This window comes from Harpia harpyja, chromosome 3, assembly GCF_026419915.1.
Source record: "Harpia harpyja isolate bHarHar1 chromosome 3, bHarHar1 primary haplotype, whole genome shotgun sequence".
Taxonomy (NCBI): Eukaryota; Metazoa; Chordata; class Aves; order Accipitriformes; family Accipitridae; genus Harpia; species Harpia harpyja.
Genome location: NC_068942.1, coordinates 69,723,103 through 69,742,258, shown reverse-complemented (window position 1 = coordinate 69,742,258; position 19,156 = coordinate 69,723,103). Strand labels below are relative to the sequence as shown.

Sequence of the window (19,156 nt, the reverse complement as noted above, 5' to 3'; positions counted from 1 at the left end):
TTTTCCCCTTTTCTCCACTCAGCTATCGCCTTCCACATTCGCTCAGTACACACACATAGTTCTTCAAACTTTAAAACGAATACAAATGTAGGTGTCTACAGCTACCTCGGGGGGGGGGGGGGGGGGGGGAATCAAAGGATAATAGAAGCGCTCTCCCCCTTTTAGAAACGTTTCAGAGTAAAAGAGTAAACCACACTGCTGCTTTAGACAATCACAGTACATACAAAATTATGGTTTTCAAATGAGCAAATATATGAAACAAACAAACAAACAATGAAAAGGATCAATATTTGTTACCAGGGTAAACGCAAGCCTTTCACTTTCCAACACTGCTCGTTATTAAAATTAATATTCCTCATGCACTACTTAATTGGCTACTTTTCCAGCTAGTGAAGTTCTACATGAATATAATTGTTTCCTAATGAACAAAGCAGGTAACAGCTTTCAGAGAGAACCCAGTACAGGATCTGTACAAAAGAAACAGGCTGGGTTTTTTATTTTACAAAGCCTAAAACCTTTCCTATTTTACCTGTCAGAATACATATTCATTCACTTATTTATTTTCTTGGAAAGTAAATTATTTCCTTGTAATACAGTGGGATGTTTCCCTTAACTCTTCATTAGCATCAGATTACAGAAATAGAGTTACACAAAATCTTTCTAAGCATTGGAGTGTCTTGCATGTACAGAGACAGCTACTGTGTGCATTACTCGGTGATCAACAGCTCTTTAAGGCATGTTCTGAGGCTGGAGCTTCAGCACTGCAAAAATGAGCGTATGGTTAGTCATTGAGATAAAAATGCATTTTTCTGCTAGTCTCATTTTTGCTGTATATAGCATCCTGGCCACAGAATGCACTGCCTTTTGAGAAATCATGTCATAAGATGGGGTGAAAGGATGTCACAGCATGCAATGTTGTGACATATGGCACACAACAGCAATACTCTCAATCAAAAAGAAAAAATTCAAAACGTAATAATCATGACTACCGTCTGCTTCGGCAACAGTATTGAAAGTAGACAGGGGATGGCCCATGGAAAGACAAATACCCCATTGTACCCATTTGAAAAAGGCACCATACCCAGATCAGTAAGCAAGGAGGCAAAAAACCACAGTTGGGCAGTAAAGCATAAAGATACAATAAAATACTGTTTGAGTCTCATAAAGATAATATACTCCCTAATTAGTAGAAAACACAAGTGCTGGTTTAGACTGAATGTATAGTCAAATTAATAAAATGTTAAGTATTCATGTTCCTCTTCTACATAGATATAAATGGTTTTTACAGTGTCTATTTGTCCTCTGGAAATGAATCACAGATGTTGTCACCTAAAGCATTCACCACTGGCTCTGCATCCAAACACACGCAGCTTGTATGTCATCCCCTGAAACCTACATAAAGGTGATCCCAAGCACAACTATTGTTTCTTATAACCATGCAGTGGTAAAGTACTGAAAACTGCAGTTTTCCTCTGCAATTTTGCCTGACATAGTTTACACAAAAGTTACTATATCAGAACATCATCTCAAAATGTGGCAGAGATACTGACAATAGGAAAGCATCAGACTCAGGAGATGACTCAGAACTAACTTATCTAGCACAAGCATTAACATCTGTTATTTAGCCCCTTAACTCTACCTGAGTCAATGCCAATTTTGCATCGTCCTCAGGTCTTGTCATCACATTCTCTGGTATCAGAATGGCTGAAAAAGGAATCTTACTCAAGCATAACCCTTGAACCGCAAATATCCATTGTAAATTAATCTTCTACTTCCTTGAAACTGAAGTGCCTTCTCCATTATCAATATTTGAGATTGTCTCCTACTATGTGTGAAAGATTTCTAACCATATTCTTCCATAACCATATTCAACATGAGCTACCATCCAGACAGGCACATTTTTGCAACATGCCATTTTGGTCATTTGTTACTATAGAACAGAATCAGTTATCATCTTCCATCTGTAGACACCAGGCACCTTAGACGCATGCAAGCTGGAGGTATTGCCATTTTTGGCATGAACATGCTCATTAATCACAGTTGATTTCAACTCTAGAGAAAAGTCATCTTTACAGGATTCTCGGAGATAGTCACTCAAAGATATACACAGGTGTAAAATCCATCATAAAGAAACTACAGGGGGTGAAAGAATGTCTCTGGCTTTGTACACAGCTAGACTATCATTTGACTTTGTGTATAACTACAATACCATTTACAGGAAAGCTTATTGCACCAAGTCAGAAAATCTCAGAAAGGATGTTTTGTCACGTACACGTGCCATCTTCTCCTTGACTAGGATCAAATATCTCAAATTTGACACTGTGGTCAGCAGTCTTTAAGCCTTAAAAAGATGATGCCCATTTAGTTCCTGAAGTACTTTTTAAAGGAAGTTCAGCCTACCATGACATACAATGGCTTCTCTATGTTAAAAAGGACAGCTTAGTATTCAATTACAGACTGCACCTCCTCCCCACAATTAAGGTCTACTGTTACGAGAATCTCAAGAAAGAACAATTGTATTCCCTACTCCATTTGCATGCTATGAAACCACTGACCCTGCAGTTCAGGAGAGAAGACTTCTATTAGTCTTTCTTCTTCAGTACCCTGCCAAAAAAAAAATAATTGTTTTGTTTTACATTAAATTTACAGGGGGACCTCTGACCCTTTGAACTGGTACTGGTTTCCCATTTCTGTGATACATATTTTCATGTTATGTAAGTTGGCTACGCTAAAGACAGTATACCAAAATCCCTCATTGACAACACCAGAATACTGTATACCAGTGCAAGGCAGGGGGAGGGAGGGAAGAGTTACTATGGAAAATCTCACAACTTTTTTAAAAGTTACATAGGTATCCTTTATCATAAGTATTTACAATTTTTGCAATCTAAAACTAGAATCACCTTCCTTCATAGAACTGTGCTTTGAGTATGTCTTCTTATCCTTATCAAGGAAAACTAACCATCATACAAGCATGATGGATGGAATAAATTCCATCACACTTTTTACAAAGGTTTTCATGCTGACACTGTAACTCTGAAACTGACAGTAAATTCATTTTCAGAGTAGCCTCAGACTTGGCAGTCTCAATATATACTTACTAATGTTTTTTCTTTTAAGAACTTATTCATGAGGGAAGCCTATGGTATAGATCCTACACAATGAAATTATTTTCTCAAACATCAGTGAGAAATCCAAAGGAACAACTGCAGCACAGGAACTAGATTGTTAACTGCACAAGAATACTGTGTTTCCTCAATAGAGCAACTCTCATAACTATTTCAGAGCTCTACTGTTAGAGCCCTCATACCTAATGCATCTTCCCACCTCTCTCACCCATTATTCTTAGTACATCAAAGTCAGAGACAAAGTTTGGATAAGCAATCTTACCTTTTTCAGGTCCCTTCTGCCACCCTCAGGAACAAACAGATGGCTAACTATGATGAGTAGGATCTACCCACATAGAAATTCAAAGGAAAACAAAGAACTACTCATTTGACAGTCACTGCTGCTCTTTGAGCTGTTCTGTGCATGAGGATGTTGGCTTGCCTTATGCTTCCACCGGCCAAGTACAGCTCTAGTCTTACCTGAGCTCTGAATGGCAGCTGGGAGCATGCTGTTCTTCATGGTTCATGATGAGGTAAAGGCAGAGGCTGTACATGCCTTTCTGTGGCCCTTGATGAATGTAAAAATTACTCCAGGCTTCTACACAAAAGGTACAGGCTCACACATCCTGACCCACATGTAACAGCTTGAAGAGCAATTTAGCTGTACTGCTTCCTACTACACAACTGCTTTTCAGAATCCTGAAGTGAGCTACTGGCTTTATTTAATTCAACTATATGTTACTCATATTTACATAAATAAAAAAAAAAATCCTATTTTTTGTGTACAGTGTTCCTCTTCATGCTTCAAAAACATTACAGAGGTTCATATCAACAAATGGCAACACAATTAATGACAAACGCAAAATACTTCAGAGTAACGCTTCATTAAAAGACAGTACATCTATCAGCTTAGTAATGCACAGCACATCCAACCTAGGAAACATTTTAAAAGAGAAAGAGAAGAAAGATTTCCATTACCTTAGAAGTCCTTATATCCCAAGCTTTAACTTCCGGGCTGAACCCTCCACAAATGAAAATATTTGACTCTGTAGGGTGGAACTTCAGTGCGCTGATCCTAAATTCATTTTTGCTGCTAAATATCTGCTTCCCTAAAATAAAGTGAGAAGTGGAGACTAAAATTTGAGCAGAAAATGAAATATGTTATTCATTCCAACCTAGTTTCAAAAATATCAAGGTTGTCAAAGGTGAGCATGTTTATATTAACACGTTTCAAGTATCTGGGGCTACTCTGATTTACTGAAACTACGAGACTGAACTCACTAATTTCTATCCACATGAAATTTCTCCTGCTCATGGGCCTCTGAACCACTGACTGCTTCCTACTGAAAGGGTAGAACAAGTTGTTTCCCACACTAAGGAGAGGAGCTCCACCAAGGTCCCAGTTCAGTCAACATGCAGGACTAAATCTACAAATCTAATAGTTAAATGTTTCCTACAGAGAAGCCACAGTATTTCTTTCAGTGGTATAAAAATAACTAGAACCAAATACTGTCTGTACAGAAATACCACATCCCAAACTATACTACAACTCTCTAGTTGTTTACTTATCTTTCTATGAAGGTAGGAGTGAAACTTCATCTTGAAAGTAGGAAATAATTTGCACACCATCATATGAAGGCAATAGCTGTTCCCATGGATACACTGTTCCCAACATTTAATTGCGTACACTAATCTCCACGGGATCCTGTGGTTAGTATCAATTGGATTGTTGACACTTTTAAAGGCAACAGAATTCTGCCAGGTTAATTTATAGGAGTTTTCCACAGGCCACTGCTTCCTTTCATCCTAACAAATTCATTATATTAATGTATATTGGCTGAAATATAATTTTTGGAACAGCAGCATGGACCAAGATGAATACATTTGCTCAGTTTCACAATTTCAACTGTGCTTTATATTCTACATATCCACATTAAATAAAGTTGCTGCTTTAAGTCACAGTGAAAGAGGTACTGCAGAAGTAAAAAAACCAACACAACCCTTAAAATACTATGACAAAAGCTTCTTAAAATATTCATTAATCTACATTTTCAGCAAGTGAGAGTAGTCTTAAGACAAGCTTTCTTAGATAACTGAAAATAATTTGAGCTAAAAATATTAGGGAAGGATGTAAATACTTACTGTTAGGTGAACAATACTGAAAATCATTCATACAGATTTTTTTTTTTATGCTTATTTCATGATTTGGAGCCAATTTCTTTGATTTTGTCATCAGTTCCATTTTCTCCATCTGCTGAAGTCAACTTACACAGTCAAGAGGCTAAGACTTGTCAAATTATTTATTTATTTGTTTTAAAGAAGAGAAGAGAGAGATATTACTTCATCACACGTGCTCTTCAAGCTAGCAGGGGCAGGGAAAATAGATTGCAGGGAGCGTAAGGGAGGAGTGAGTGTTATTCTATGTAAACACTGTTTTTTGGGGGGGGGGGGGGTGTTCTTTTTAAAAAGATTCTCCACTGATTACCCATGCAAGATCTAAAGGGTCTCTCTGTCACTACTGAGTGAAAGACTTAATTTAGTCCATAAGTTCCTTCCCCCAAAAGAGAAAAAAGTCATAAGGGCAGCAGAGGTTCCCTCTACAAGTCATATGCAACAGTGACCATCTCTCACCATGGGAGCTTTCAGTATCCCAGCAGCTACAGAAGGAAAAAAAAAAAGACTCCACAGGGAAGGAAAAAAGTATTAAAATCATCAGTTATAGGAGCAACAAGATATTGCTTTCATGTATGCCATGACCACGCATCATTTGCGGGCTTTAGAAAAGCCACGTACACATGCACCTTACTCTCATCTACAGCACTTGAGAAGATACTGTATTTCCCCATGGAGGCTCACTCGTCAGTTTAAAAGCACTTTGCTCCCAAAGGAATTTGGTTCCTACTAGCACCTATTTTAATAAACACTCTGGGAGTATGATCAACAAGTTTTCAATGGTACTGCAGCCAGAAATTAGCAAAAGTGCAGCCTACCTGTACTAATCCTGTCAAACAGATTTACAAAGGATGCATCAAGAGGTCACCATTATTCATAAAGTATGTTGTCCAAATGGCATTAGACATATACATAATTGATCAAGTGGAACTCATCACCTAAACTTCCGACAAACATTAATTGTTTAACTGGCTTTACTAAAGGTAGGGGTTTTTTTAGGTTTTTACCACCACAAGACTTCTGAAAACTGCTGCTTCTATAATGCATACATTTTTCTTGCCATTGTGCTCTCTAGCCTAAGACATGAGAAAGTCAGGTAAAACACAACCAAAAAAGATGTGCACTAAATTCAAGATGCATTTAATCTACTAACTACAAGATCTGTTACCTTTTCCACAGAAAGACTATTTAACGTGATTTGTTATTAATTAGTCCATCTTTCAATCTCATCCCCAACTACTTCCAAATACTTCAACCATTTGCTCAATATTTTCTCCAGAAACTAGAATTCTCTATTTCCCTACTCCATCTCCCCCTGTTTTAAAGAGAAGTGGGCACTGGTTTTGCCCTTTTCTTGTCTTCTAGAGGCTGTTATTTATTCAAAAGCTCTCAGTGACAGACATTACACTGTAATGATCTCAGTGCTATGAATTCTACATTACGGCGTAATAAATAAATGCAAACAACCCAAGCATCTTATTCACCTCTATACTCTTTAACATCCTTCTTTTTCCTATTTTAAACTGTTACCTTACTTTTTGATGTAGATATTAACCATACTAGCTTTTTGACTGGTCTGAGGAGCAGTCACAATACATTAATCTTAAAAGCTCAGGCTCTCCAATTAATACTTTGAAATACAACTCTTTCTCATTCTCTCACCCCCACAAAGCGAAATTCAATCAAACATCTCTTTTTGGAAACTCAGTAAACAGTGTTCTGAAGAGTTTGGCATAATTAGACGTATACATGAATTTCATTCTACTGCCATGTCACATAACATGCGAAAAAAGCTGGAGCGCAGAAGACCAAAGCAGCAGTAGCAGATAACATACTCAAAAAGGGAGGACTACAACATTACAGAAAGGAAACTCTCCTATTGCTAGAACTGAAATTTATGCACAATACACAGAATCTAAGTCGGACTGCTTGTCATACAAATACGCCTGACCCCAGCAAAATGAACTTTCCTAACACTTATATTAATACATCCCTTAAACCCTTTGCTGAGGCACATTCTCTAAACAGTTATGAAACCTCTATCACTGTAAATCTTTCAGAACCTCAGAAATTTAGGAAAAATATCCATCTGAGAGATGGAACAGATCACTGCGGAAGATGATATGTGGCAGAATAGCTCATGCAATTCAGTATTTTAAAACAATGACTTCAACTCTTAGCCCTTTTCTGTACAAACTTTATTTAGTGTTTTTTACTACTACAAGCAGAATTTGCTGCTTTGCAGGCTGTAACCATGCTATGATGGAACCTAGCCCCATAGCTTGGGAAATCCAGCTTCAGTGTTTGCTGGAAACCTTGCTCCACCTTTTCTGGAAGTTGGTATTTACAGTTATGCATATTTTTCACTACAATTATTCAGTTTATTAACATTAAACATTCAACTTTTTAGGGCCTTATTTTATATATTGCAAAAGATGTCCTTTGAGCAGAAGACTCCCTTATCCATAATAGAACACAACACGTGTAATTCAGCAAGCTTGTATAAACCTGTATTGTGTATATATTTATTGCATTTTAGTCCCTAAAGGCAGCATAACAAAGATTCAAGCAACTTATAGACTGTAGAAAATTACATCTTCTGAAAATCTATTTGGCTAATTGAGGGAAAATCCATACCACATATCATTTTCCCGTATGAGAGGTTGTTATTCCAAAGCAGAAAGCAAATGTTTCTCTCAATCTTTAATTTTCACAATTTCGGTAACAATATCTACTACATCTTTGCAGTGTGTTTTATATTCTTAAAGTGCTTTAATTCAATTCTTCATTCATTAAAGGCTCACCAGTAACATACACAGTATGAAAAAACACTTTAAAAAGATCTTGAACATATGTTTCTGCTCCCTTATGCTGCAGCCTACTGTGAAACTGCTCAACTATGAAATCAGATATTTTAAAGGCTATTTAACATTGTGAATTTTTCACAGAACATCAGCACAGTTATTGAGCACAGGATGCTTCTGTAACTGTGTTTAGGGGTCCTCAGGTTCACACCCCTACCTGCATAATCCAAAAACATTCACCTCCTTACACTAATCTGTAAAGAAAAGTGAAACCTAAGACTTACAAGGACATGAGAGTAATCTTGCTATACAGAATGGATTTCCCTACTGTGTTTACAAAAAGACATGAGACAATATATTAAAAAAATCTCATTACAGTCACAGTCTCTCTCATGCACAATTGTGAGAAGAACATTAGATTGATCAGACATAATTTGTTCTTAACAAATCGATGTTGGCTGTTTCTTATCCATTGTATCTTGGCATGCTTACAGATGGCCTTATTATTTTTCCAAGAGCTAGTTATACTGACTATATGTTTCTCCTGATTTTTTCCCCTACACAGTCACAAGTTTCTGGCATGCAAAGGTGCTTGAAATATTAAATAATTTCATCTTTTACCTTTGAAAGTGTCCCCCAAATCAACATTTTTCTCTCTTCTTATTGCAAAGACGTTACATTATTGAGTATAAAAAGTAAAATGCTATTACCTCCTAGCTGGAGAGTTACCACTAAACTATGTTCAACGTACAACTTAAAACTGCTGAATTTTGGGGGGAACTTTTGACCTCACATCAAAGATGTCTGTATGCATTCAAAAGAAGAAAATAAAAGAAAAAAAAAGAAAAATCAATCAACTGAGCTTTTTTCTGAGGTGTCATATAAAACCTTCATGCACGTTAAAACAACATACTATCTACACAGTACTGGGAGAGAAGGGGAGGAATAGGAGAAGAAAGTCACAGCTCTCCTGAGGTGACGTTTATGTATGAGCACTAAAACTCCTATGTGAACAAAGACAATTGCATTAAAAATAATAATGTTATATCTATAGGACTACCAAATTAGAATATAAAAGAAAATATAGGAAAGCAAATTTGGACTATCCTCTTGGAGGTACAAAATGTTCCATTAAGAAACTCTCAAAATAATGTAAAATAGAACAAGTTAAAAAAAAACACAAACCAGATTTAACTGACCACATTATCTATAATCTGAACTTTCCTTCAAAACCAACAGCTTAATTTCAGTATCCTGGCCATGGTAATGTGAAAACTTTCAAAATAATGGGGAATTTAAATTACCCACTATAACTCTGAGGAAGTTATATTTGAAATCAAGCTCAGTCCATGAACTAAAATACAACTGCAGCATTTGGCAACATAGGAAATGTGCCAAAATTTCTTGGAACATTCCCTCTGTCATAATATTAAAGAAATGAAAAGTATCTACAATATGCAAATAGTATCAACCGAGCCAATGTTCTGCCTATGCTATTGTACCAATTCATTTGTGACTAATGAAAAATCTACTGATGAATAAAACATATATTCCAAAAATAAAATAGTTATAAATAAATTTTAAAAACACAATTACCCTTCTAAAGTTGGTAGAGCATCTCCATTACATCTGGACATAACAGAAGTTAAATGCCAAATGTACTTGACCTAGAATTGTTTTAAAAGCAATTTTTTTTCAGTGCTCTCTGAATATAGCACTACTTACTACTCTGTAAATAACAAAGTGTCTGAACTATCACTAGTAGAAAATGACCGCGAGTGTGGTGTTAGCAGAGATGAACAAAACCAGGGAGTCTCACTGGTTCAGACTGCTGCATTATTATCACATTTGTGAAACCTTTCAAAAAGCTTTATTTTTATAAAGAAATAATGTAAATAAAATAGGACAATTAAAAAACATTAACCAGTAATCTTTACAGGCAGCTCAGCTACAGTTTTTTGGATCTACTAATATTCATGAAACCCCATATTGCAGTACTGAATTTGCCTCATGCAAACTGTAGCCCCAGAACCACTCACGCGAATGATGCATGAATAACCTTGAGTTCCTTAAACATTTTATGCATATTTTGGATCAGACCCATACTCTGAATACATACAACAGTTTTCAAGAAAACCATATTTGTGGAGAGTCTTAGCTTGACATCCTGGTGTTAGGACAATGGATGACCATTTAAGATAATAAATGATGATCTATAAAAAAGAATTTAGAAAAAGAAGACTTGGACAACAGCATTTATTTTCACCAAACCAGGACAAGTGAACTCCTTGTACCTCAATGATTTGAATTCTTCTCCTTCCCTGTTTTTCATCATAGCATCAAGAAAGCATGTAGGTTGGACCTCCAGGGCTCAACTAGTCCAAACCCCGGCTCAAAGTAGGTCCACCTGCAGCAGGTTACTTTGGGGTCTGTCCACTGAAGTTCTGAGTATCTCTAAGTATAGAGACTCTACAGCCTATCTGGACATTCTGGTTTAGTGTTTGATGACCCCTGAGTTGAGCCAAAAAGTTTCCTGTGTTCCTACATTTGTCCTTTGCCTCTCATCCTTTCACTGCACTTCTCCGAGAAGAGCCTGGCATCATCTTATCTATGTACTAGGTAAACACTTGCTAATCTGGCCCAGGATGATGTTGACCTTTGCTGCAAGAGAACATTGCTGATTCATATTCAGCACCAGAACCCCCAGGTATTTTTCTGCAAAGCTGCTTTCTAGCCAGTTTAGCACCAGCCTGTTCTGTTGCACAGGATTACTCCATTCCAGATGCAGGACTTTGCATTTGTCCTTGCTGAACTTCATGAGGTTACTATCAGCCCATTTTTCCTGCTTGCAGCATTTTAGATCTTCTTATATATAAGAACTTCCATTAAATACACTTGACAAGGGGAAGAGGTTTGATGGTGTAAAACTGCAGGATAAGATTTCATGGATGTGTCTTCTACCCTTGCATCAGGATTTCTATGCCAACAACAAAAATTCTGCTTTGTGATTAATGAGATTCCAGTGTTTGCTTCTATTCCGATGTTATTTATATCACAAAGATTGAAAAAAAGGAAATAACTCCAGAAAATGCAGTATCTTAGGACAAGGCATACGCAAACTTAAGTCCAAGCTTAGAAACAAAGTTTCCTGGAGAATTTATCCTAGCACTGTTTGTTACAACAATGCTGGCACATTCCTTTGAAGAATCTTGTAACTAGCTGTCATCAGACCCAGAACAAACAATTAGCTAGACTACAATTTTGATTTAACAGGGCAGAAACTATGTTCCTAACAGAAAAACAACACAAAATGACAAAAAAAACCCCAACTGAGCAGCTCAATGCCACATTGTACATACGTACAAAGCCGTATTTGCAACCTTTCCTAAACTTTTAGAAGTAATTCTCTTCAGACTGTTAGGTTTCTTTTGGTGAAGGACATGTAGAAGTTTTTATAACATAGATGTAATATATAAAATCTATACTGAAAACAAAGACAAGAAAGATTAGACATTAGCAAACATGACTAGAAAAATGCTGAACCAGAACAACATACACAAGAGACAAGAGCATAAAGCCTTAAAGACAGCATTATTATTTATAAAATCCCACTGGCATGCATTTACTGCATTTAAACACAGTGGTAGTTAGTTCAGTCTAGCAATGGAAAACAATTAAGACCTCAGTCCAAAAAAGTATCTAGAAGTCCTCTGTGAAGGAACAGTTCTAACATCTATCTGAAGTTAATCAAAGAAGAAATCATCTCAGCACTGATGAAGAGTGAGGAGGAATGAATGATTCAGTGAACTAATGTAAATCAAAATCTTATAGCTGCCTTAGTGTTTTTCAAATGGAAATGAGGCTTTTTATATCAAATTGATTTGGATTCCAGAGGCAAACTGCTTGCCCTGTTTCTCTGAAAAGAATTGACTGAAATGTATGAAAAAAAAGAGTAACTTTGCAACAGGGAAGGAAATCAGAAACTGGCCTGCACATGTAGGAAATCAGAATAAAATTCCGATCACTCATATCATACTTTTCCAAATGAGGTGTGTATCACTGAAAGTCAGGTCCAGACATCAACATTACAACTGCAGTTCACAGGAGCTACAAGGAATCCCGTGTCCTTGAAATAAAGCAATAATGAATATCTGGTATTTTCAAGGACTATAAGCATTCATTTTGCCTTTACACATACAGTTTATTAAAGTAGTTAGAAATACTACATAACTTACAAGTCAGTAAGGAAAGAACCATTTATAAGCTTATCTGTTTTGAAACTTGGTAAATATAATTCATTATTGTTGTCATTGCCTAAAACACTAGAAATACCTTCTTTCAAAGGTACCAATACAATCAACTTAATCCAGACTACTATCCCATTACTGGATAGTTAAGTCAAAGAGACATTAGAAATTAAAGTATATAATTAAAATCATGTGTCTTTGGAATTTGTTCTATGATTTTACAAAATGAGATTTTCCCCGCAATAGTCCCTTCAAATGACTCGGACACATAAAAACTATTCTACTGCTTTAAACACCATTAAGAAGGTAGCCATTCTGTTTAGAATTTGTAAGCACAACAGTCAAAATTAAATCCACTTGATTAGTAAATTCAGTTATATATGAGACTAGAAATGAGGTTGCTGCAATGAGACTGAAAATAAAAAAAAGACAAGTCTGGCAAATTAATGGCTTAGTTTATTAACCTCATGTACTACTACTACATCAGATATATTAAGATCTTTTCCCCATTACAAAACCTGAATATTCTCAAAACATCAATATTCCATAATTGTGTCACATGTTTTACATTCCCAAACTACAACAGCTCCTTTCCTGCCATCATTGAATTTAAATAGTTTTGGTAGGACAAATGTTGAGAAAAATAAATTATTAGAGCATGGAAAAGAATCTTCTTTTCATGTGAACAATATTCACAAATTTCCTTGGCCACTTTCCCAGTTCATCTGAATAGGACTTCTGCTCTTCAGATATTCACATATAATGTGCTTCTTACTTTTACATAAGAGAAAACCCTCCTAGACAAGAACTGCTTCTAATTTTTGTAAGGATTTCTTTTGTAGTCTTACAAAAAAAATACTGCACCTTTGCAGGAGTTAAGCATTTAAAATAAATTAAGTGGAAAAAATAAAATTGCATCTCTTCAGGTACTATTTTAGGCCTAATCTTTCATTTACACATACACAGAGGTGTCCTATTATGTACAGCTCCAATGAATGATGCTGTATGAATGCTGATAACATACATAAAGGAGAGAAGAAATATAGCTGATAGAAGTGCTTTAGTTTGTGAAGGAGACATGACGAGAGACAGCATCCAGGAAATTAGTTGTTAAGGTCACAACAATCAAATCCCAGATCAAATTCACAACTGCATCAAAGCAATCCAGGTTCAGTGTGGCAGGTGCACCCACCCCGATAAAGACCAAAACTTCTTGACTGCTGAGAGAAGAGAGTTAAAACTAGAAGCCACAGTTTGGGGGTTGAGCCACCTGGCCTGTGTGGTGATTGGAGTCACGTACACAGAGTGCTCCAAGTCACATACCCCAGCTACCTGAGCCCACCAGAAACGCCCCATCCAACCGGAACACCACCGTTAAGAGAAGTTTTTAGACCCCCAACCATATATGACCACAAGCCCCAGTCCGACCTAGGGTATAAATGGAGCCTGCCGGAAGACCCCTTTGAGCCAGTCTTCCTCAGAGCAGCAGGTCTGCAGGCAGAGACTCTCCCCTTAGGTCGGGACACCATCTAAGGAAACTTCCTGGGACAGAGTGCCTCGCCTTATCGGTGAGGGATATGCGCATTTGGAGTCATCATTCTAAGCTTAGACTTGGTTACGGTTCATGTAGCGATAGTTCCCAGCTGACATCCTGAACCTGTACATAAAGTGTGTTTGTCGCAGTGTTTACACCTAATATTCCTGTTCAATCCGGTAGTTATATCTCAATACCACGTAACATTCCTGTTCAATTTGACTGCTGCATTTTGATATCATTAAAGAAAATCGACTTTTGAAACATATCACTGTCAGCCTAGTGCTCCTGTGACATTCAGTCTCAAGGTTTCCTGCCAGAATTTAAGTTTCTATACTCCTAATTAAGGTCCAATTCAGGGGGGGAAAAAAAAAAAAGAAAAATCACCTAATTAACTTTAAGCACAAACTTAAAACCAGCCCAATTGAGAATGAGGTACAAGCCTATGTTTAAATTAACCATATGTATAAATGTTACTGAAGTCAGCCTTAAGAGGCTCTTCAAACACTTTAACGAATGTTCATGACAGAGCATTAAAAACACACACGTTTCATTCTATTCATCTGTGCAGTATCTGACAGCTGAAATTACATGTGATCATGACGTTAAAGATAGACGTTAAGATCATGACGTTTCAGTGTTTAAATATCTCCAACTACCCTTAATTGCTGAGAGATTTTTTTTTTGTGGGACACGTTTCAACAATTCTAACTTTGATCTATAGATTTTATCTATATTTTTAGAAAAACGAATAAGGCTAAGAAGATCCAAAGTTATCTGTACTCAATAAAGATAGGGCTATAATGCACCCTTACATGACCTTTACCTGTTTCTACATCTGTTAAATGCAGCATGGAATCAAAGCCCCCACTGAGGATCCTTCTTCCACAGGATGACCACCGGGCAGCTCGAACAGCACAGGAATGACAGGAGTATGTTTTTAAACACCAGCCTGTATCTACAGCATCCCATACCTTAAAAAGAAGGATAAGGACAACTTTATAAAGAATCACAGCATTTTTTTCAATGTACTGATAAGTAGCTACAGCAAATCATCATGGCTGAGAAAGCTTTGCATTCTGAAGTCATATCTGCTAAGCTGCAAAAGTCTGTTTGAAATAATTGCACGGTTGATTAGAATTAGGGCATTTTATTAACAAGGCACAAATCAGCAATACATTTTTACGACTTGTATTATTTCTTGAAATGTCTACAATGCTCTCAATGGCAATTCATGTTATACTTTCCCATTCCTAATGCTGCCCTACCTCTGTGCAGGCATGTATCCAAATACATTTTCCCTTTAAATAATTTTTCTTCCGAATTTTTGCCTCTATCGTATCTTGCTTTCCATCAAGTAAGAAGAATCCTAGCAGATTACAGCTTTCACATCTGCCTATAGATAGGCTATTATCATATTTCTCGCTCAGTTTGTAATTTTAAGTAGAATTTTACCTTAACTTCACTGAGAGGGCAGATAAGAGTATCACCGTGTGCTACATGGAGATTTCTAAGGACTGGTCTAAGTCCTTTTATTTTTCAGTCTCTTTTGGACAGAATTAGGTTGATGCTGAGCACTTATGAAATTCTATTCCACTAGTTATCCAATTTTTTCTAAGTATATAACAACCAATATTTTCAGAACATAAACAATCCTGCTCATATTTTTAAAAAAATTTTTAGAGAAAGACAATTGTTTCCAAATATTTTAGAAAATAGAACTAGTCTGAATTACAATTTCAGTTACCAAATATAGTTCACAATAATCAAAAACACAACCTTTTCATGGTGCTCTTTTTGTCATAGTTTTAAGATAAAATTAGAAGTTTAGCAACAAATGACCCATATAAAGATGCAGTATCCTCACTTCTGTGAGAGAAGGCTAAATATCAAAACTATTTTCCCTATGAATATTCTGCTTCAGTAAAAGCTAGATTATAAAATATCTTATGATTGTACAATACAATATAATACCTGTTGAGTTGTCTAATAAAATGGATAACAAATGCTATAACCATACCAGTAAATCCTACATTTTATTACTTCTAATATTAGTAGTACCAATAAATCAACACTTTGAGAGCGCTTCATGATAGTTTTATTGCAGTTTCAGTAAACCCAAGGCAGCTTATTGCTTTAAAGTCACCATTTTACTTCATGGTACTTCTCTTTGCGATTAGTCATTTTCATCCTGAAAAAACTTTCAGGATGAAAACAACACTGCCTACGAGTTTAGGAGGTTATTCTGAATTTTGTCTATTCTAATCAATTTCTCAATTCTAAGATTGTTTACGTAATGCAGGGAACAGACTCGGCAATTAACAGAATACAAAAAAATGACTTTTTTTAAAGTGAGATGAAATTCAACCTTCATGTACGTCGATGTAAGAGCACTGAAGTTAGTACCAAAATAAAATTGGCTGCATGTTTGTGCATTTTAAAGGATGTTAAAAACAAAAACAATTTGGTAAATCAGCAAACATAAGTAGAGGTTTGCTTTCTTGTGGCAACAGCACAATTCACAATACAGAAGAATATAAAGGGGAAGAAAAAAGCAAGACTTTTGGTAATGTATTTTTATCTTCAATTATGTTTTCTTCTTACTGGACAAAAAGGACTCGCTGACAATATCGTTATTATATAGCCCATACTCAGAAGACAACATTCCATTATAGAAAATTATTTCATCAAAGTATCTTCTAGCACGGAGCGCAGTTCTGCAATGCAAAGCAACCAATTATCATTAATTACTTGAATAGTCAGTTAAGACAGAAACCGTGATGGCCATACTCTAAGTATTCTACCCTACCCACAAGAAAAGAAATCAGGATAATTTTCATATTAAACTGCTTTTGAAAGTAAGTTTCTCTGCTTTAATGAGTTTTAATGATCATTTCAAGCGTCACAGTATTAAAAAAGGGTTAATTGTATCTTGGAGGGCTTCTAATATGAGGAAGCTAATGAATGAATCAAGATGAAAGGAAAAACAGGTGGTACATGCTTCAGATATTTCTCTGTCCTGTTTTAGTGATTAAGTATGAAAACTCAATTTTCACAAGAAGGATGAAGTAAAGCAAGTTCAACAGCACTTCTGAGTTCCCGCTTGATTAAAAAAAGAAGCTGTATAAATGGAAAAAGCGCACCCCTAAAGCTGCGCATTTCTCTCCATTATGTGAAACAGAACAAACAATCCACTCTCATGGATGAGACCACTGACCACGCACAAGGGACAAGTTACTGAATACCACATTTCTCTTCACTGTTATGCTTTCCATCAGCTCTTTTTGCTCAGGTAACAGCAGTGTTGCAATGCCTCCTAGAATTAGAGCCACATGGACAAGGCAGTCTTGACTGAGGAAATTCACTTAGTTTCTTGCCAATTAACGTAAACTTTTAATTGCAGATTGAGGTATTGAGGAAAAAAGACCAAGAGTTAAACAAGCACTTAGGGCAGCACCTTCCCTTCCCAGGCCCCATTTCAGTCCAGCACTTCTCCTCCCCTACTCCTACCCCAGCTTCACCTGTTTTCACTCAGTCCCTTCCACTCCCTTCAGTGAGACAACGGCCATCGCAGGAGGCCGGAGTCAGGGCCTAGAGGTTTCTTGTTGCCTCTCCTTGCACCTTACTCTTTTCACTCCCTGCTCTTTGCTTCTTACTGCTCCTCTGCTCCCTCCCTCCAAACGCACATCTCTTCCTCCTCTCCTCCCACCACCTTCTGTGCGTCCTCATGTGCGTCCTCAGGTTTCCTCACATGTGTCCTTGTGGCTGCCCCCTTTCTTCAATATGTGTGAATGGAGGCACCACATGCTCCTCTGAAGTTCTGGCCCACAGTGAGCTGTTTTCATCCATTTCAGAGCAAGCTGGAACCAAGCTCTAGCAGCACAGGGCAGTTCACAACCTCCTCCCACACAGGCCAGCCCTGCAGCCCCTGCTACCAAACCCCACAGTTAATGCCCAATATAAGCCGTCAGTTCAGACAGAAGAGTTAGGACAGACTTCCTTCAAGATACGGTCTGATGCAAATTCACTGGAGCCTGCAAATGTGCTTTCAAATAATGCTGAGAGGTGCTGCTGCTGCTGTGGCTTCACAGCTTAATGGAAAGAGAAGGCAGAAGAGGAGGATGGCAGACCCTGTCCTGCTGGGCAGTGGCAATGCTCTGCAAGCTTCGTCCAGGTGCATTCAATCCTAGGTATGGTTCTGTATGACCTGCCTGGGATTTTCCTTCAAGCCTCTTATCTGGTGAATTTAGCTCAGTGTAACTTTGATACATTTGTGTGTGCCCTGCTGCAAGGAGGATACTGTGCAGTGCATCCCCAGAAGAACAGTTTCAGAGTTTTAACTTTCAATATTCATCTTCCAGAGGAAAAGGGAAGCTCTACTTGCTAGTTGCAGGAAGTGGTATTTGATATTTACAGTTATCAGCAATCACTTAAAAGATGCACGCATGCCCACAGAAAGTCATATAAAGGTGAGCCATTGCATATCAAGAAACAAAAACAGGTGTGCAGAACTGAAAACAAGGCAATTAAAGGACAAGCTATGCACCTTCTATACAAATAAGAAATTACAAAAAGGTGGGAGCTGTGAATGCTCAGCTGTAACAATGTGTCCACCCCAAATTACAAACGCCATTCTGTACCTAGAATTGACAGAGATGTTAACCGTGTTACGCCCACAAATGGAGAATCTACTATATGTTGGTACCAAAGAAAGATGCTTCAAATCCCATCAGAGGATCACCGCAAAGCCACCATCAAGTCTGCATTTTCTTAGAGAGTCTCTTAAGTAGTTCCCTATTCCTGTGTATTTCTACTGCTTAATCATAATAAGGGAAAAGTGTAGCTAGAGGGAGAGTTCCAACATACTCTATCCAAAGCTTGAGATGAATGTCTACTCAGTAGCTGATGCTTACTCTGTACAGGCAGCCAGTCATTAAAAAAAGGAGAGAGGTTGCAAAGGGCTGAGTCCTTTGCATGTGAGTTTGCCTCTCTGCCAAACGCTCAGATGTCAGATTAACAGATTCTTCAGGATGAAAGGCATTTCAGGGTTTTTCTTTCAACTGAGATAGTCAAGTGCTTCAAGAATAACTTGTGTGGAAATCACTTTTTTCTAGTCTGTCTTTCTTCACTTTTTTCCATACGCTGGATACGCTGGCTCAAACCAGGATGGAACAATAAGCCTGAAAGACTGCATGGGTGTAACCAGCAAAGTTGAAATGACCCACATCCCCAAAGAGCATCCAACAAGATGCCTGAACCCAGAAGCATGTTCTCTAAACTACCAAGGTAAGT

At 37.3% G+C, this 19,156-nt stretch overlaps 1 protein-coding gene across 2 annotated transcripts in view; it reads right to left on the bottom strand.

Annotated features, from left to right (window-relative positions):
* Positions 1 to 19,156, bottom strand: part of WDR25 (WD repeat domain 25) — a 72,664-nt gene that overhangs the window by 18,195 nt on the left and 35,313 nt on the right. For both annotated transcript variants that reach the window (XM_052783159.1, XM_052783160.1), the window contains exons 3-4: positions 14,691 to 14,838; positions 4,086 to 4,216 (exon numbers count right to left, since the gene is read on the bottom strand). In XM_052783159.1, the coding sequence (XP_052639119.1) occupies positions 4,086 to 4,216; positions 14,691 to 14,838 (279 nt within the window). The remainder of the gene's footprint in view (positions 1 to 4,085; positions 4,217 to 14,690; positions 14,839 to 19,156) is intronic.